Genomic DNA, 19,149 nt, shown 5'->3' on the forward strand with positions numbered 1-19,149 from the left:
GCCAATGGTCTATCCACCGAGCCAAACTGGCTAGGGCTCTTTTTTTTATAGCACAAAAACTGTTCAAATTCCTTGGTATGGTTTAATTTAAAAAGACATGAGTTCTTTCACAGCATAAAATATGGGCTAAAATTTTAGGTTGCTAAAAAATTCTTTACACAAGGAACAATTATCCTCCTATATAATAAAAGCCTAATATGCAAATTGTTCCCTTGACCGGGAGCCCGACCGCTTGCTATAATGTGTGCTGACCACCAGGGTGCGGCACAAAACATGCCAGGTGTTGGCGACGCACTGCTGGCAGCGGAGGCACTGCTGGCCCCGATGGGCCCCAACAAGAGCGGGACTGCGGCGGGATGGTGGAGCAGGTGAGTGGGCAGCACCAGGACAAGGCAGGTGCAAGTGGGGGTCCAATTACCCTGCCGATTGCCCCGCAGACAGCGACCAGCAGCGGGGAGCCGGGCTGCTGCCTGGCTCCCAGGTGCTGAGGGAGCTGGGTGGGGGTCCTGATCAAGATCAATCGCCCTGCAGGCAGGATGGCGGAGCAGGTGAGGGGGCGGCACCAGGCCAAGGCAGGGTGCCAGGTGGAGCTGCAGGGCTGTGAGGCTGGGGGCACAGGCTGGGGCTGCAAGGCTGGGGGCACGAGCTGGGGCCCAATCCCCGCAGGCCACCCCAAGGGATGCCACTGGTGCATGAATTCGTGCACCGGGCCTCTAGTTCAATACAAAATGTTAATTATATATATTTTTAAAACCTTGAAATTCTTATTTGCTAATCCAACAAAAACAAGAGCTGTGCTGCTCCTAGGCTCTCTTCTCAGTCCTTAATGTTTGGAGCTGCCATTTAAAAACTATCGACATTAGCCTACCCTCTCATTTTACAAAGTTATTTAACAAAAACATTTTGTGCAAATACTAGGTATCTAGCACTATATGAAGCTTAGGAAAAACATTGGGCCTAAAATATGAGTATGCTCTGGTCCATGGCTTATTGAGGAGACAGATGATTACAAAACAACATAGTAAAATTTAACAACAGGACCTGTGATGTTATGGGGCCTGGTATCACTGAGTCTCTGAAACTGAGCAAAAGAGCTTCAAGGGAAGTTCACTTGGAAAGAGTATAATCCAGACTAAAGACTAGAGTTTACCCAGGGTAAGTAGCTAGGGGTACATTCTGGAAGGTACAAGTTGTTTTATGCAGCAGATAATACAGCGAGAAGTGAGAAAAGGGCCTATACCCATATCTTGATTCTTCAGGAAATAGGGAGTCCTGGAAGGCCTGTAAATAGGGAAACGAGGTCAAATTTATGCTTTAAATTGCCAACAGGGACTATGAATTTGATGAGAACAAGAAGGGAGGTAGGAAGGCCTACCTGTAGCTCTTTGACAGAATATCAAGAGCAGGAGCATATTGGGGAAAACATTATGCATTCGTTTCAGGTAGAGATGCCCAGCATGATTGGATGGATAGCTCAAGTCTGAATCCTTGGCGAATAGAGTATGATCCTGTATACATAAAAAGGGATGGAGAGAGATGTAGGAAAAGGTTAACTTTGCTTAACTCTTGATTTTGGGTAAATTCTTATTTTCATAATCCTTTTCTGTACACTGAGCATATTACTTTTATAACTAGGCTAAAGCAGTTATTTTAGTTTTTAAACTTTGCTTTACCTCAGTTTTAAGCTAAATTGACACCATGCCCTATATGGAATTTCCTGCATTTTCATTCAAAATTTTATTTGGGAACAATACTATGTACTAGTAGCCATTAAAATCATGCTTTCAAAAGAAATATGCTATTATTTATCAGTCTTCTTACATTGAACTTCATGATTTTGTATAATTGGGTCCTATGCAGACACAGCAAGATAGAAAAATCTCTTGGGATTAAACCAGTATTCATGGCACTTCAAGTACTCTCTTGAATGGAGTAATCACAGGCAACCAAATGTGCTCCATCATGGGTGATAGAACAAATGCAAAGCGCAGGGTCTGTCTCACACAGGAGTGTGGTGAGGAGACACAGGCTTTTCTGACGCTGCCTGAGGATGAATCTTCTCTGAAAAAAGTAAAGAAAGGTTGGTGGTCTTTAATTGAACTCTCTTGCCACAACAAATATATCATAATCTGTGTGATTAATATCACCTACCAAATTGATACCTGATCTTTATGAAACATACACAAAAGCTATCGATGAGCATTTGCTTTTAATTCACTAGACAAAAAAGAACCATCACTGTAATATTGACTTATTTCCACTATGCTCAAAGCAACTTAACAGCATCTAGAGCCCTAACCGGTTTGGCTCAGTGGATAGAGCGTCGGCCTGCGGACTCAAGGGTCCCAGGTTCGATTCTGGTCAAGGGCATGTACCTTGGTTGCAGGCACATACCCAGTGGGGAGTGTGCAGGAGGCAGCTGATCAATGTTTCTCTCTCATCAATGTTTCTCTCTATCCCTCTCTCTCTCTGTAAAAATAAATAAATAAATAAATAAAATAAATAACAGCATCCATAATTACTATGAGGAAAACATAACCTTAACCCCCACACGTTTTTAAAAATTTGCCTGTATCTGAATGGGTTTATTTCCTTGTAGAAGTAAACTACTAGTAGTAATTACTGACTAGTACACACAGTATAGATTTAACTTGGCAACCTATGCTGACTTGGAGATGCTATCAAAATATAAAAATCTGCCCTAACCGGTTTGGCTCAGTGGATAGAGCGTCGGCCTGCAGACTGAAGGGTCCCAGGTTCCATTCCGGTCAAGGGCATGTACCTTGGTTGCGGGCATATCCCCAGTAGGAGGTGTGCAGGAGGCAGCTGATCGATGTTTCTCTCTCATCGATGTTTCTAGCTCTCTATCCCTCTCCCTTCCTCTCTGTAAAAAAAATCAATAAAATATATTTAAAAAAAATGATTAAAAAAATAAAAATCTGAGCAAAAATTAATTTTCAATCATATAGATTTTTATGTGAAACTGATTTTTAACTCAGGAAGTTTTGGGAGTGATACAAAGTGAAATACAGGGAATCAAATCCAAATTATCCAAGGAAAAAGTTCCATTTCTCTTTTAAGTGGATGTCAAAGATGGACAATATAATTTGAAAAGATCAGTGTGATATTTCTCAAACATGCCTATCATAAGAACTGCCCTCAGTACTTTAAAAGAGTCTGAGACCTGTTCTCTTTCGATTCTAGCCCAGTGGGTGTAGGTTTAGACTGGAATCCAAGGTTTTGTATTTTTAGCATCCCAAGTTGTTCTAATAATCAGGCAAGTTAGGGAAATAGTGGCTAAGGGGAAAACAACAGCAACAATACCATCACAGCTCCCGTCCCCTTACTCAACACCTGCCCAACACACTGCCTGAAAATTAGAAACACTCAACTGAAAATGAAGAATTGTCTGTAGAACACAGTTTATTTTGAGTCCAAAACACAAAATTACTCATTTTTCTTAACATACTATATAATTTTCACTGCATGAATATTTATGGTCTCTGTATTCACAAGTGTATATTTATTTCTGAACTCAGGCTCAAATGATTCATATATATATATGAATATGTGTATTCATATATATATTCATATTATATATATATTAATACAGAGGACAAATACTTTAACAAATTTGTTTAGAAAATATTTTACATAAAAACACACAAAGTATTTACTAGCATTCTTCATCTTTACAACCAGTCTTCAGCTAAGATTTGGCTGAAGTCCATCATTTTCTACAAAACATTCCAAGATTGAATATGATAGAATGTAGTACGGTAAGTCCTCACTTAACATTGTTGATATGTTCTGCAACTTTAAATGACACATAATGAAACCAGTTTTACCATAGGCTAATTGATAAAAACAACACTTAAGTTTCTACAGCATCTCCTCAACCTTATAATGAAAACAATGTTACTCGAGGACCTGCTGTATTTTACATACTTTAGCTTATTATTGCAATTTAAAGTTCCCCTTTCTTTGAAGGCTTCTGCATATATCATACTCATAATGCAACAGAAGACTTTTCTTTAACTCATGACGTAAAATAAAATTTGTCTTTTTTGGTGTAATTTATCCCCAACCAAAAACCAAATAGTCATGATGAAATCATGTAACTGACATGTAAGGGCTTTTTCAAACAAGAGAAGCATTTAGTACCTATTGTTATAATACACTTCATTGTTTTGTGTCCAATAACAACCACCTGGAGTGCTGTTACTTCTAGTATTAGTTGGCATCAAAATATAAAGTAAAAATATGTACATTTTTTATATATCAATTCTTACCTGAATAATCTCAGATTTCTTGAGAGTGTCCCATAAAGTGGAATTTCTTCCTAAAGTTACAGTGAATGTGGTACAATGTGTACAACTTGGTTAACCAATCTTTGCTTTTTCATTTCCAAGACTTTTCCTCATCTTGAATCAAATGCACAATCTTGACTACCACATAATGCACTGGCTTACAGTTAGCATATAAAGTCCAATTCACGCTTATTTTGGTTTATTTTACATGCTTTATTAAAACAGTACTGGTATTTACATATCTGCAGAGTCCCTCCCAAGGCGCTCTCACACATTAAGACACACCCATACGACATCCATACTTCAGCCCCATGCACCCACACTAGTGAGCTATGAGGGTCAGAGTCCTAAAATTAGGGAGCTGTTGGGGGATAGAGTTGTTGATTTGGTTTTCAATTTTTTTGAAAAAAGCATGGGGGAACGCATTTGGCCATTAAAATGCTAATTAAGTTTGTGTATATTAACATATATGGCAGTAACACTGAATATTCCTTTTACATTCTCTATACACAGAATGACATCAAGGTTTTGCAGTCAACAGAAGATTCCAACTTCGGTCTCAATGCTGCTTGTAGTGACTTCTGAATTCACATAGGGGCTTTCCCTAAAAATAATTCAAGTCTATGTAAGTGAAATAAGGCACAAGTAATATTGATTTGATCTAGGTGAAGGGAAGGGATGAAAACTAGTTTCAAATGATCTTACTGTAGGGGTTACTTTAACTTAAAATCCACTTGAAATCCTGTCTCCTAATATGCAAAGATTTCTTACTAATAAAGGTGTTTTGTTTTTTCCCCTTTTCCCTGACAAAACCCAAAAGTAAAAGTTTGGAAATTCACATTTGCATGTTTCAGTAACCTAAACCAGCGGCGGCCAACTGGTGGTCCGTGAGGTCCTAAAGGTTGGCGACCGCTGATTTAAGGAAATCTTTGGAGCAGCGGTCGCCAACCAGTGGTCCATGAGGTCCGAAAGGTTGGCGACCGCTGGCCTAAACTACTCAAATTGATATGCACCCTGCCTTCTCCTGCCCAGGTCTCCTCCCTCCCTCAATACCAAAACAAAAGCACAGCACAGCAAATAGGAATCCCTTGTTGTTTTTGAGATTTGTATACTTAAGTAGCAAATACATATCTGGTTGTCTTTGATTTTTTTAAAAAATAAGAAAAGCAACCTTGTAACTTTCTTGCTCTATAAAAAAATAATTCCTATCTCCTTTTCAGGATGATGAAGCCCCAACTGACATTACAAACAACTGTAACAAATGAGTTTGGCAGCATAAATAATGTCTAGTTTTCAAAACTTCATAGTGAGATTCATTTAGCTTGTACACAATCTGTTGAATGTTTTTTTGCAGCAGGTGAACCAAACCCAAAGACGCTGGACATTCTGTGAAAGGGAGTAAGAATCGCAGTTCTGAAGGCCCCTGACTTTAGTTGTTTACAAAGTTCAATCCTGTTTATTGTGATCCTTGGTATCTTCTTCATCTGTATATTCTGAAGGTTCTTCTCCTGGTTTTAGCAGTCTGCCTACATAATCATATTTTTCTGAAAGACATCAAAAGAAAATCAGTAGCAATAAAATGTTTCACTATTCCATTGTACAGCACGGAAGGCACTTGCCTCTTCTGGAATGATATGGGATAAGCTAAATTTTTCCTACTGCTCACCTTGGCTGGTCTTTGTACTCACGTAAGGCTTGAATAAAAGAAAAAAGGATTAGGGAACTTATAAAGCTTGGGAATTGTGCTTTGCAGGAGAATGCTCCATACTACCACTTCGTAATCAAGGACACTGTATCAGAATCACTTAGAGTAGCGGTTCTCAACCTGTGGGTCGCGACCCCTTTGGCAGTCAAACGACCCTTTCACAGGGGTCGCCTAAGACCATCCTGCATATCAGATATTTACATTACGATTCATAACAGTAGCAACATTACAGTTATGAAGTAGCAACGAAAATAATTTTACGGTTGGGTCACAACATGAGGAACTGTATTTAAAGGGCCAGAAGGTTGAGAACCACTGACTTAGAAAGTTTAAAAAAATATTTATGTATGTCCAGAACCCATCTTGGAGCTACTTATCCCAGGCTCTTGGGTTAGGCCTAGAGAGAGACATGTAGTCTTAAACTGGTCTAACTCTATTGTGCACTGTGGCTTTCAGAATAGTTCTTTAAATCTTAATAGCCCAAAATATAAAGAAACAAATTGGCAACGTAGGGAATTTCCAAGTTATTTAAAATCTATAAATATGTTAGGGTTTATATAGAACTGAGATGAAATAAAAATGTACTATTCTTTTTTCTATCAAATTCTCCTCTTAGATCTGTTACATTACTTGTTTGTTTTTTAAATCCTCACCCGAGGATATTTTTCCATTGATTTTAGAGAGAGTGGAAGAGAGGGAAAGACAGAGAGAAACACCGATGTGAGGGAAACATATCCACTGGTTGCCTCCTGCACTTGCCCCGACCAGGGCCAGTAGGAGCCTGCAACCGATGTACATGACCTTGACTGGAATTGAACCCAGGACCCTTCGGTCCACAAGTCGATGCTCTATCCACTGAACCAAACCAGCTAGGGCTACATTACTTGTTTTTATGTCACCAGGTGTTTCATGTAGAACATTGCTATGTCCAAGTTGATACACGGTCAGTAATTTCTTGGTTGGGAATTTGAACCTATGTTAATTGAATTAACTCACTAACCAAGAGGATAAGATAGGACTGCTTTATGCAGTAGAACCAGTACAAGTGCCAAGAAGCTAGAAGAACTGTTCCAAGGGATCCAAAGGTCACATAGGTCCAAAGTGTCACATAGGTGGTAATAACTGATGTCGCGAGGGTATAATAAAGAGAAATGACATTTCCCCCATATAGTTCGATGGTAAGATTAAAAAAAATCATTTAGAATAAATTATAATTATTCTATAACATTAATGATCAGTTCAGTTTTAAATATACGCCTATAAATTTTTTAAAACTATGCCTTAATAAACAAGCCTTATACTACTCAAGGTATTACAATTTTTGTTAGACTTACAGTTTGCAACAAGTCAATTTTTAAATATGGATTTTATAAATCACATGTAATAATCACATTGCTCTATTAAATAATGATAGTGATGAAAACATATGGGATCCTTGGGCTCTTAAAGAATGTGAAATAGCATTCACTTTCTTTGGCCAAAGACTGAGTATTTCCAAAGAACCCAAAAAAATAAAGGTACCTTTAAACTGCATTTCCCATTCTCGGACACTTTCCATTTGTACAGCATTCAAATCTGACAGATCATCATATTCATCTTTAAGTGCATCTTTATCTAGGCAAAATGTCGCCAGTCCTCTGGAGGCATCCCTACCAGCAAATATTCCATATGGACCCGCTGCGGGGGGAAAAAGAAATTATATTTAGATAGCCTAACAAAGTGTCTGAAAGGAAAAAGTCAAAAGAAACTTCATAATGACTCATATTTGGTAACAGCCTTAATTTCAAAACACGCACAGATACTAGACAGGATGAGAAGAAATTTCTTAGAATCTGCCTTATGACCAAAGTAAAGCCTTTCACTGAAAATTTAAACCTTAAATTATTTCATATACCCCAAAACTTGTATTCAATGATGAAAACAGTGCTGTGCTAGGGGGAGAATAGATTATTTCAGCAATTAGGTTTGGAAGCTAGTTGGCTTCCAAATGATGCTTTACTGATTGCTATTAATTAATTGTGGCATCTAAAAATAACTGACAGAACATCTACTGGATAAGTACTATGTAAAGACTCAGTGACTGTGGATCTAAAACATTTTTTTTCTCCTACCCAATATAGGTTGAAACTCTATGAGGACGGAGACTGAATCATCTTTGTATCCTCATTGACTACTTAAGTGCCCTGCCCATGTGTGATGTTCAACAACTCTTTGCTGAATAAATGGTCTGATCAGAAATGGCCTGTTTTCAAAATAAATACCACCCAATTACCATAATATACTCATTATTATCTATATAAACTATGAAAAGTTATTAAAGAAAATAATGGTTTTCATTTACCATGACTTTTGGAAACAGTGGCTTTATAAAGAACAATTCTTCTCATTGACACAAAATTATTAGCATTTTGTCCAAGGAGTTAGAAACCACCCTCTCTGAGGAGGAATGGCATGATTTATATGCTGACAGAGTGAGCCATTCCCAAAGTTTGTCCTTGAGAGCAAAAACTATCTTAACTCATCCCTGTATCCTCAATGCCTAGCACAGTGCCTGACATGAAGTAGGAACATGATACCTTTCTTCCAAATGAATTAGTTGCAATTCCAAATAAGGAGAAACTAGCTTTTGACCCTTTACAACACAGATTCACTTATGGTAAGCAAAATCTACACCTAAGTATAGATTAAAAAAAAAGGAGAAACTTCAGTTATTTAAAACACATACTAATAAAACTGAAACAACATAATTTTCTATATAAAGAAATTGGTTAAATATTAGTATGTTAATTTAATGGAGTAATATACAGCTACCAAAGAGAATGAGGTAACTATATGTACAGACATAGAAGTCTATGATATATTAACTGAAAAACGAAATTCAGAACATACAGACATATGTAAATATCTACATATATAAAGAGGAAATATGCAAATTAGGCCGGGATGCCATAATGGGTCACAACCAGACAAGAGGAGGTTGTGCACTCAGGTGAGGCCCAGAGCGGAGCTGGAGACAGAGGCGGGGCTGGTGAGTCGCCGTGCCCCGGCTCGGGCCGGCCCCCTGGAGCCGGAGTGGACAGGGACAGGGGGCTGGCCCGCAGCCTCTGCGTCCGAGTGCAGGCCCAGAGAGGAAATGGCGGGCCCACCTCCTGCGGAAGCAGCGCGGCGTGGGCGCCGGCGGCTTGTTTCTGCTGGGGTTCCTGCCAGCTCCTGCGGAAGTGTCGGGCGGCCTAATGCGCACGATATCACGCGATGAGCTACTAGTATATATACAAGAGGCCCGATGCACAAAATTTGTGCAAGGGGTTCAGCCCTCGCAGCCGCAGCTGCCTTGGCCTTTGCAGTCCTGGCCTTGTCTGGAGGGTCATCTGGACGGTCCTCCAGAAGGTCGCTCCGCTGTTCGGTCTAATTAGCATATCAGCTCTTTATTATATAGGAGTAGAGGCCCAATGCATGAAATTGTACATGGGTAGGGTCCTTAGGCCTGGCCAGAGATCAGGGCCAATCTGTAGGGCGATTGGGGGGCGGGGGCGCCCCTGGCACCTGCCTTGGCCGGCCTAGCGCCGTCTGCTTGCTGGCCCCGCCCCCTCTGCGGGCAACCAGCAGGGCGATTGGGGGGCCCCCCCGCTGGCACCCACCTTGGCTGGCCTGGGGCCTGCGGGCAGCTCCTGTGTTGAGTGTCTGCCCCCTAGTGGTCAGTGCGTGTCATAGCGACTGGTTGTTCTGCCGTTCAGTCAATTTGCATATTAGACTTTTATTATATAGGATTATGATTCACTCGATTAAAGAATATACATGTATGCACACTTTAAACTCTGTATATGCATGAAAAACACCAGGAAGAATACAGACCAAACACTTAACAGTGGCAATATTTTTGGGGAATGGAGAAGAAATTTTTACTTCATATAATTGGCAAGGTCTGGCTATTGAAAAATTTAATTCTAAAAGAATCTTTCAAGAGTTTTCCGTCTTTATGTTAGGTTGCAGACTTTTCTGTTTAAAATGTTGTTTTAAGAATTACATACTAATAAATAAGATTTCCAAAATATGTAATTAAAAAACAATACCTTTCCTGAGACTGAAAGTTATCCATACAGGACAGAGGTAATTTAGAGAAAATAATTTTAAAACCAGAATTACTGGCTTAACTGAACAACAGAGTGGTCAGTAAGAAAGCTCCCATCCAGTTAACTGAATAAAGTATTTTCTAATGAGAAGTAAACCAGTAGAAAAAACTGGAATTCCTTGATTTTTAAATTAGCAGAATAAGGATTATACCCACATTCACACTGGAAATATTTAGGAAATTAAAGGTTGTGAGTCAGAAAAGCATTTGTACCTTTTAAAGAATTCTAAATTTTAAATGGACAAAAATCTAAACATTTATGATCATTACTTTGGATGATAGAAAGCACTGTACCATAAAGAATGTAAGAAACTCATTGTCTGAAAAGTTTACCATATGACTGAAGGGTCCCAGCTTTGATTCGGATTCCAGTCAAAGGCACATGTCTGGGTTATGGGCTCAAGCCCCAGTAGGGGGCATGTAGGAGGCAGCCAATCAATGATTCTCATCATTGATGTTTCTATCTCTCTTTCCCTCTCCCTTACATTTTTTACAAAGAGGTGAAAAATAGGCATTTTCAAGGAAGTCTACATTGGGCCAACTTATCTGTAGAGCAATTTAGAAATAAGTACCCAATTAGCAATGCCCATACCTTAAAAATCAGTAATCTTACTTCTAGGAATTGGTTTTATAGATAATTATAATTTTACTCACATGGATAAAACGACAGTACAGGAACATTTATAGCAGCACCATGCAATAATGAGATTAAAAACAATTTGAATGTTCACTAATAGTAGACTGTTAAGCCCAACCAGCATGGCTCAGCAGCTGAATATCAACCTATGAACCAGGAGGTCACGGTCGATTCCCAGTTGGGGCACATGTCCAAGTGGCAGGCTTGATCCCCAGTGGGGGCGTGCAAGAGGCAGCCGATCCATGAGTTTCTCATCATTGATGTTTCTCTCTCTCTCTCTCCCTCTCTGAAAGCAATAAAAATATTTAAAGAAAAACATTAAAAAAAATAGTAGACTGTTAAGTTACAATATATTCATTATGCATATATTTAAAATAATGAGATGGCTCTCTTTATACTGATATAAAAGGCTGTCAAGATATTAAAATATTGTTAAAGGTTTGTATAGTATGCTACAATTAGTGTGGGGAAGTGCAAATCCACATGCTTGCACTTGCGGAGAACACTCTAGAACAGTGATGGCGAACCTATGACACGCGTGTCAGAGGTGACATGCGAACTCATTTTTTTGGTTGATTTTTCTTTGTTAAATGGCATTTAAATATACAAAATAAATATCAAAAATATAAGTCTTTGTTTTACTATGGTTGCAAATATCAAAAAATTTCTATATGTGACACGGCACCAGAGTTAAGTTAGGGTTTTTCAAAATGCTGACACGCCGAGCTCAAAAGGTTTGCCATCACTGCTCTAGAACAATACTCAGACTGGTTCCTCACTTCTAGGGAGCGGAATATGGTGGGTGGGGTTGTGGGAAGGAGACTTATTTTTTCACTATATACCTTTTAAATGTTCTGTCTTGAGCATATATTACCTAATAAAAAATACTGTTTTGTTTTCCACTAGGCCTTATTTTGAAACATACCTCAAATCACTCTACAGTTAGACTTCCACAACCCAGGGCTCATGGAACATCACAGAAAATACCCCAAGAAACAAAAATATACTGATTGCTGAGGGTAAATTTGCAATGAAAATTATAAACTACATGAAGGAACACCATGGAGGAGTGAGTACATTTAACAGATGTGAGAACTGGCATCCAAAGAATAATAGAAGCAGTTTAAAGAACAATAGTATGTTTGCTTAACGTTATTAAGAAATTAAGAGATAGATCATAAGGAAAGATTAACCGACATGATGGAAAGAACGAAAAGATAATGTGTATCTGAGCTCCAGAGGAAGGACTAAAGAGAATGGGAGAAGCAATAATTGAAAAAATAATGGGTTCACATTTTCTAAAATAAATGAAAGGTACACATCTTCTGATTTTTAGTAAAGTCTGGAAAAAAAAATTGCTGCCTGGACAAATCCTAGTGAAGGAGAACTCCAAAAACAAAAAGGAGGCCTTGTAGCTCAGTTGGTTAGAACCCTGTCCAGTTATGCCAAGGTTGTGGGTTTGATCCCCCCTCAGGGCAAAACACAAGAATCAACCAACGAATACATACATAACTGGAACAACAAATCGATGTTTCTCTTTCTCTGTCTCCCTGTTTCTCTCCTCCCCCTCCCTTTCCCCTCTCTAAAATCAATTAAAAAAAACACACAACAACACAAAGGGGAAAATGTCTCAACTATAGCAAGTTCTCACTTAATGTCGTTGATAGGTTCTTGGAAACTGTGACTCTAAGTGAAATGATGTACAAAAAACCCCAATTTTATCATAAGTTAACTGAAATAAGGAAAAGTTAAGTTCCTATGACCTATTTCTGGTCAAGAAAACATCACCGAAATTCTAAATAAAGACTCAAACCACTTGTAATATTAAACACTGAAATAAATATGAGCTATATGGAATTTAAGAAAGATGAATAAAAACAAGAGAATTCTTTTCAACCCAAGTTTTCCAGTTCAGGGATGAGGCTGGCCAGATCTTATGCCAGCAGCTCAGATCTTATGCAAGAGACCCACCCTGGATTTGTCCCCAATTAATCACAGGACCACTCACACCCACACTCACTCAGACCAGCACAATGGAGACACCCCAATTCATCTAACGTGCACATCTTTGGGATGTAGGAGGAAACCAAGAGTCGCTAGAGAAAACCCTTGCAGACATGGGGAGAATACATAAACTCCACAAACAAGTTTTTTTCTCATCAACGTCTTAACAAAACAAAGTTGAACAAAATAGTTTTTTGAGGACCTGCTATACAACCAAAGAGAAAAAACATATTAAAGCAATGAAAAACAAAACAAAAGTAGACTTAAAGAGAAGCAGAAGACAGTGGCATAATACCACTTAAGATTTTAGGTACAATAATAATCTACAATTATACTATCATTCCAGAGTGAGGGAAGATAGAAACAGATTTTTTTTTCCTAGCAATGAAATAACTATAGGACGTACTTCATTAAAATGAAAACTGAACCCTGAAGAAATAAGATGCAATAAACAGCAGTGAATAAAGAAAATAACTACATTGACTATTGAAAAAAGGCAATAGTAATTTAAACATTTTGGAGGTGAAGTTTAAAAAAATACAGTGGAACTAAGAGTCTAATATCAGTAACACTGAGCCCGACCAGCATGGCTCAGTGGTTAAGCATTGACATATGAACCAGGAGGTCACTGTTCGATTCCCGGTCAGGGCACATGGCCGGAATTGTTGATCCCCAGTATAGGACATGCAGGAGGCAGCCAATCAATGATTCTCTCTCATCCTTGATGTTTCTATCTCTCTCCCTCTCCCTTCCACTGAAATCAATAAAAACAACAACAACAACAAACATTAAAAAAGAAAATAGGCTTGGGGAGAGATCAGAGTTAAAACTTTCTAACCAGGGCCATTGCATATGCCTGTGTACTACACAACTTCATTTGTATACATGGTAGTTTTGTATATTTATTAAGAAATATTCTGTCAAATGCCACTTAAGTGTCTTAAAGAGAGAGGGTTTTTTCCTAATTCACATAAAAATGTTCGGCTAAAATTCTTATCTTGTTCAGAAGAATAGTGTCTCTAGCAAAAACTTAAGGAAATCACCAAAGAACAGAAATAGAATGCATCCAAATCAGTAGAGGAGAAAAAAGTGAAATAATTTTTTAAAATTGATCTGAGAAGGGCAAAAGGTGGAAAAAAGAGGCAAAGAAAAGTATGACAAAGAGAAACAAGTAAATAAAATGGCAAAAATAAATCTAAATAACTAGTAATGACTAAACAAATAGTGATTAAACAAGCTATTAAGAGACGTAGTGTTAAAAAAAAGGAGACATAGTGTTGATAAAAGATTCAGTGAAAAAAAATCCAACTATTGGTTATTTGTAACTGAAAAATAAAACATAATACAGATTGGTTGAAAGTAAAAGGATGTAAAAAGAAACAATGAGGTAATACCAATCAAATCAAGGCTGAAGTCAAATCTGAGAACTAGTAAGTAGGTAGCACTGTAATGTACAGGCAACTCCTTAGTATTTAAAAATGGAGCTGAAATCCTGTATTAAAAATCTTGAGACAGGATGCAGGTTCTAAGAGTACAGCAGTTATTTAGTGATGTCTATCATGGGTATGGGGTGGGGGCTGGAGTGGGCTATGTCATAGACTGAAAGAACTACTAAAAGAATGTGAATGGCTACCTCCAGATGTTACTAAATCGACTCTTCCAGCTCTAATAGTATCTTCTGCCCTCATACATGCTTTAAGCTATCCTTTTATACTTTGCAATAGTATTTAATATAAATACAATTCCCTCAGGGGTGCCAACCAAATAGGCACTGTAGAAAAAAACTAGTACGTATACATTTGCGCAGACTATTAAAATTCATCAGAAAACTAAGCTGATCCTATTACCTTACAGGTAGATAATGGATGTGAATGGACTTTAAGCCTTAACAGACCCAGTTGGCTTCGAAGCAAGAAGCTGGGATGAGTGCTAGGTAGTGTCAATTAGCACATCTATGAAGGAGTAGGTCAGGTTGGGCCTGTCTGTAAGTGAACATGTTGAAGATAAAGCTCAAAAAAACAAAAAAAACAAAAACACACACACCAACCAACCAACCAAAAAACCCACTTAAAAGGCACATGTGTTCTTTTCTCCAACCTCCCAAATATTAGACATTTCACTGGGTACTTCTTATGTACGACTTATTTTTTTTTCACAGTGTAATTTAAAAGTTAAGTTGAAGAAAATACAGTGTTGGTATATATCAAAATACACTACATGGAATAAGGGGGAAGCAATATACCTACATTTCAGAAATGTGGGATAAACAATTAGTAAGGTAAATTGTAAAACCTCTTGCCATCCTAAAAAATAAAAATATTGTTTTTAGAAGAGTTCCATTGCAGTAATATTAAATTATTTAAAATTATATTGTTTGAAAATCCTCCTAATCTATTGACTCTGGAAACCTGTGCAATTATGTTGTGATACAATGGGAGAGGATGGCTTGTGAAGCCAGTTCACTGGATTTGATTTCTAGCTTTGCCATTTACTAGGTATGTGGGCAAAACTTCTTGGAGTTTATTTCCACATTTGTAAAATGAGAATATCTTCAGAGATGGAAATACCTTATGGATTTCACTCTTCAATATGATAGCCCTGTGGCTACTGAGCACCTGAAATGTGGCTAGTGTGAGTGAGGAACTCAATTCAAAATTGCATTTAATCTAATTAATTTTTAAAAGCCACATGTGCCTTGTGGCTATCATATTGGACAGTGCAACATAAAGCCATGAAAGTGTGTTTCTTTGAGGCTTTAAATGCTTATGAGAACTAGGAGAGGGTATAAAAAAACAGCAGTAAGATAGATTCTCTACAAGTTTATTCCAAAAAGCAGTTTACCTAAAATAGTGTAGATAGCCTTTGTGGTGAAATATATCTGGATTTCAATACCATGTCTGTGTGAGCCTAGCAAATTTACCCAAAGTACTGAAACCTCAGACTTCTGAAGGACAGGAAAACCTACTAACCCCTCTGAGGCACTGTGCAGATGACAAATTAACGGATCTGATATAGTAGGTGCTTAACAAATCTGGTTTTCTTTCTTCTCCCACATTTCATTTTCTCACATGACCACTTTCTTCACATGCTGGCCAAGTGCTTGAACTGTTACTAAGTTTAATATTGACAAATGTAGTTAATGCCAACTGTTTGCCAACATGAGCATATCCACTAAATTGTCAATATTTAATTTAAAAAGAATCTGAACTTTAAAAATGACCAAAAATGTATCCTCAACATAGAAAAAAGAAAACTCAGAAAACATTCTTTAACTCTAAAACCATTATTATAAAATGGAAGTAGATATTGCCTAGGTATGGCATAAAAACTAGGCTTTCTGGCACCTTTAGCTCATTCTTTTAAGCTATTAAGATTCTCAGATAAGGATTAGTGCTTCTGAATTATTCTGCTACAAAACTGCTTAATTGATTTGAGGATGAAAATAAAAATTTAAAACAAAACAGAACTTGTATCTGTTACTTAGAAATTTGGCTCCAAAATTTTTGCAAAGTGCCACATCTTTTACATATTCCCATAAGATGAGCCAGCTACCTTTAAGGTTCCTTTCAATAATAAAATATTCCAAATATCTCTATTAGGTTGTTGATAAATACCTGGAATAAAATGTCTATCATTCTTAGGCTGGGAATTGGTGGAAGCTAACCTAAAACTGACTTTCAGGTTGTTATCTGAGGAGTCCCCTCACTGCTCAAGCCACACAAAAGCTATCTACATCACACCTATAACTCTTATCTTAATTTTTAATTTCTGTTGCAGAACATTTGCCGCTGGAGGCTGCCAAACTGTGTCTATGACTGTCCCTCTTAGCTATTTTCAGATAGTGGCAAGGCATAATGTGTGAGGATAAATATGCTTATTTGCACTAAAATTTGCTTCACTGTCAGTTTAGACAGGGGCTACAAAGGCAGATCTTTTAGTTTGGTAAGCTCCATATTAAAAATCTAAACCTGAACACAATTTCTAACCACTGAACACACATTTTAATATCAATGGGGAAAAAACTTTAGGTACAAAATACGGTGTAAATCTTCACTAAAAAAAATAAAATAAAAAATTAAGGACTATTTAATTTGGTCTGTGCATCTAAATACTGTACTTTGGCCCTATTTTCTTGTCTCACATGCTCTTAAGTAAATAACAAAAAGTACTAACCATTTCAGCTGTTTTTCATATTCATAGAACTAGAAGCAAATACTTGACAAGCTATCTGCGTCTTAGTATGGCTGAATGTAGACATACACACAAAAACAAGCAACCAAGAAATAGTTTGATACAGAAAATCTCCAATTTCTTACCTCTATTCTATTAACAAAAAAACACATCAAAACACTTCTTTTCCAGCCACGAGGTACTGAAATCATAAGTATATATTAGCAGGTGTCAATAAATCCCATGCACCAACAAACTGAATCAAATAGGAAACCAACTAGTCTTTAAGACTTGCCAACCTCCTTGACTTCAAGGCTTGGATGTGCTCTTTTTCAACTCACTAGGTCTCTAATTTCCTTACTAAACTTTTATTGTCACTTTTTATGAAGTTTAGAATTAATTACCACACAGCCAGGATGTACAATGTTGCTCAATTTCATGGTACACCAACAGGATCCAACTGAAACTTATTGGCATAATCTGAAGTGTAAGCTATAACTACACACTAAAAGAAGGGTTTCTACACCAACTACCCTACACACACGGTTCTCTGCAAGCAAAGTTCTAAATATGTTTAACTTGCAGGACTGGTGCATGAGGGATAATGAATTTGTAGCTTTGTAGCTTTTTAACGTTTTTTTCTCCTCTGTGAAAACACAGTAAGTCATTATCAACGTGTATCTGAATACTTGCTTTCGTACTACAAAAAAAGAAAAAAGAGAAAGAGGAGAGAGACAGAGAGAGACAGAGACAGAACATATCAGACTGACATGCCTGCTGAGCTCCACCCCCAAAACTCTGGGCGAATACCCTTGTTAGTCTTTCTTAAGATCTTCATTCTGGTCTGTCCTCATCCCACATACATTGTTAATCTTGGAAAGCATCTCTATACAAACACTGGTTTTTAAAAAAAGTCTGAGGTGTTGCTTATATGCCCAGATTTCACAGACTACAGGGTTGGGACTTGGAACTACGTGTACTAAAACGTGGCCTTATGGGGAGTAGTGGTGGGGAAAGGGAGGTCAGCGGCAAAACGAGTATAAAGAGAGAGAAGCTGTGAATTTCGGGGCCTAGAATGCTAGGTCCCTCCTTTACAAACCCCCCCTGCCTGCTGCCCCCACCCAGCCCAGGAGTCAGACAGCTCCGGAGAGCTTGAGGGGCCAGGCGTGCCTGGCGACAACCGAAAGGATTTCGAAAAATTCAGCCCCAGAAAAGGCTGGGAGTAGAAAAGAGATGGGGTTACGCGGAAAGCTGAGAGCTGCTTCCTGGGGCCACACTGGGCCCCCGACTTCAGGGGACAAGCTGGAGGTGCCCGCGGCTGGGGGTGTGCGCGGGGCGGGCCGTCCCAGGTGCGGCAGCTCAGGCGCGCAGGTCCCGACTTGGAGGAGGCTGGGTCGAGGCTGCGCCAGCTGACCCGGGGCCCGGGGGCCTCCCCTTCAAAAGCGGGTAGCGCTTGAGGTGCAGGGGGTCCTCCCCGGCCTTTCCGGCTCCTCCTTACCAGGGCCGTAGAACTTGCTGCCTTTGGTCACGTCGAAGACTTTCCCATTGACCGCGAGCAGGATGCGCGGGGTGCGGGACCCGTCGTATTGGCGCAGCTGCTCCAAGCTGAAGTCGCGCTTCTTCATGCGCGGCAGAGCGGCTGCGGGGCTCTCCTCGCCCGACCCGGCCCCGGCGCCCAGACCCCGCCGCCCCCAGCGCACCCACAGCCGGTAGGCCCCCAGCAGCACCAGCGCCACCAGCGCCACGTTCAGCAGCATCTCCCCGCCCCCCGTCAGAAGCGCCAACGCCGCTGCCGCCCAGCCGCCCCCTTCTGCTGTCGCTCCCGCGCCGCCCGGGCTCCCGCTGCTGCCTTCGCTGTTGCTCTCACTGCCACTCCCCAGGGTGCCTAGCTTCACGTCCCCATCACCCGCCGCCATCACTGCCCGCCAGCGCCTGCCTCCTCGTCCCCGCCCCGTGCCCGCCCCCAACCCCACGGCCCGCCCCGCCCATCTGGCCTCCCAGCCAATAACGTGAGGACAGGGGGCGGGGTCATGCCGGCTCCCGATTGGGTGTTGACGGGGTAACGTTGTCTAGGATCTCCCTCCCCCTCCCCTTTTTTGCAGGCCGCGCTCGCGTGCAACGCCCCGCCCACCTCGCCCCACACTTCCCGGCTCTCTGAAGTAGAAGAGGGGGGCTGGACCGAAGAAAATAGGTA

At 39.7% G+C, this 19,149-nt stretch overlaps 1 protein-coding gene across 1 annotated transcript; it reads right to left on the bottom strand.

Moving 5' to 3' along the window:
- Nucleotides 1-4,499: 4,499 nt before the first annotated feature.
- PGRMC2 (progesterone receptor membrane component 2) lies at nucleotides 4,500-18,944 on the bottom strand. The gene is given in 4 exon segments (XM_006081680.2): nucleotides 4,500-5,854; nucleotides 7,537-7,692; nucleotides 18,454-18,919; nucleotides 18,921-18,944. Coding segments are annotated over 4 exon segments (744 nt in total). The 3' UTR covers nucleotides 4,500-5,756.
- Nucleotides 18,945-19,149: the final 205 nt, after the last annotated feature.

The sequence above is a fragment of the Myotis lucifugus genome, unplaced genomic scaffold, assembly GCF_000147115.1.
Source record: "Myotis lucifugus unplaced genomic scaffold, Myoluc2.0 scaffold_1, whole genome shotgun sequence".
In the NCBI taxonomy this organism is placed as follows: domain Eukaryota; kingdom Metazoa; phylum Chordata; class Mammalia; order Chiroptera; family Vespertilionidae; genus Myotis; species Myotis lucifugus.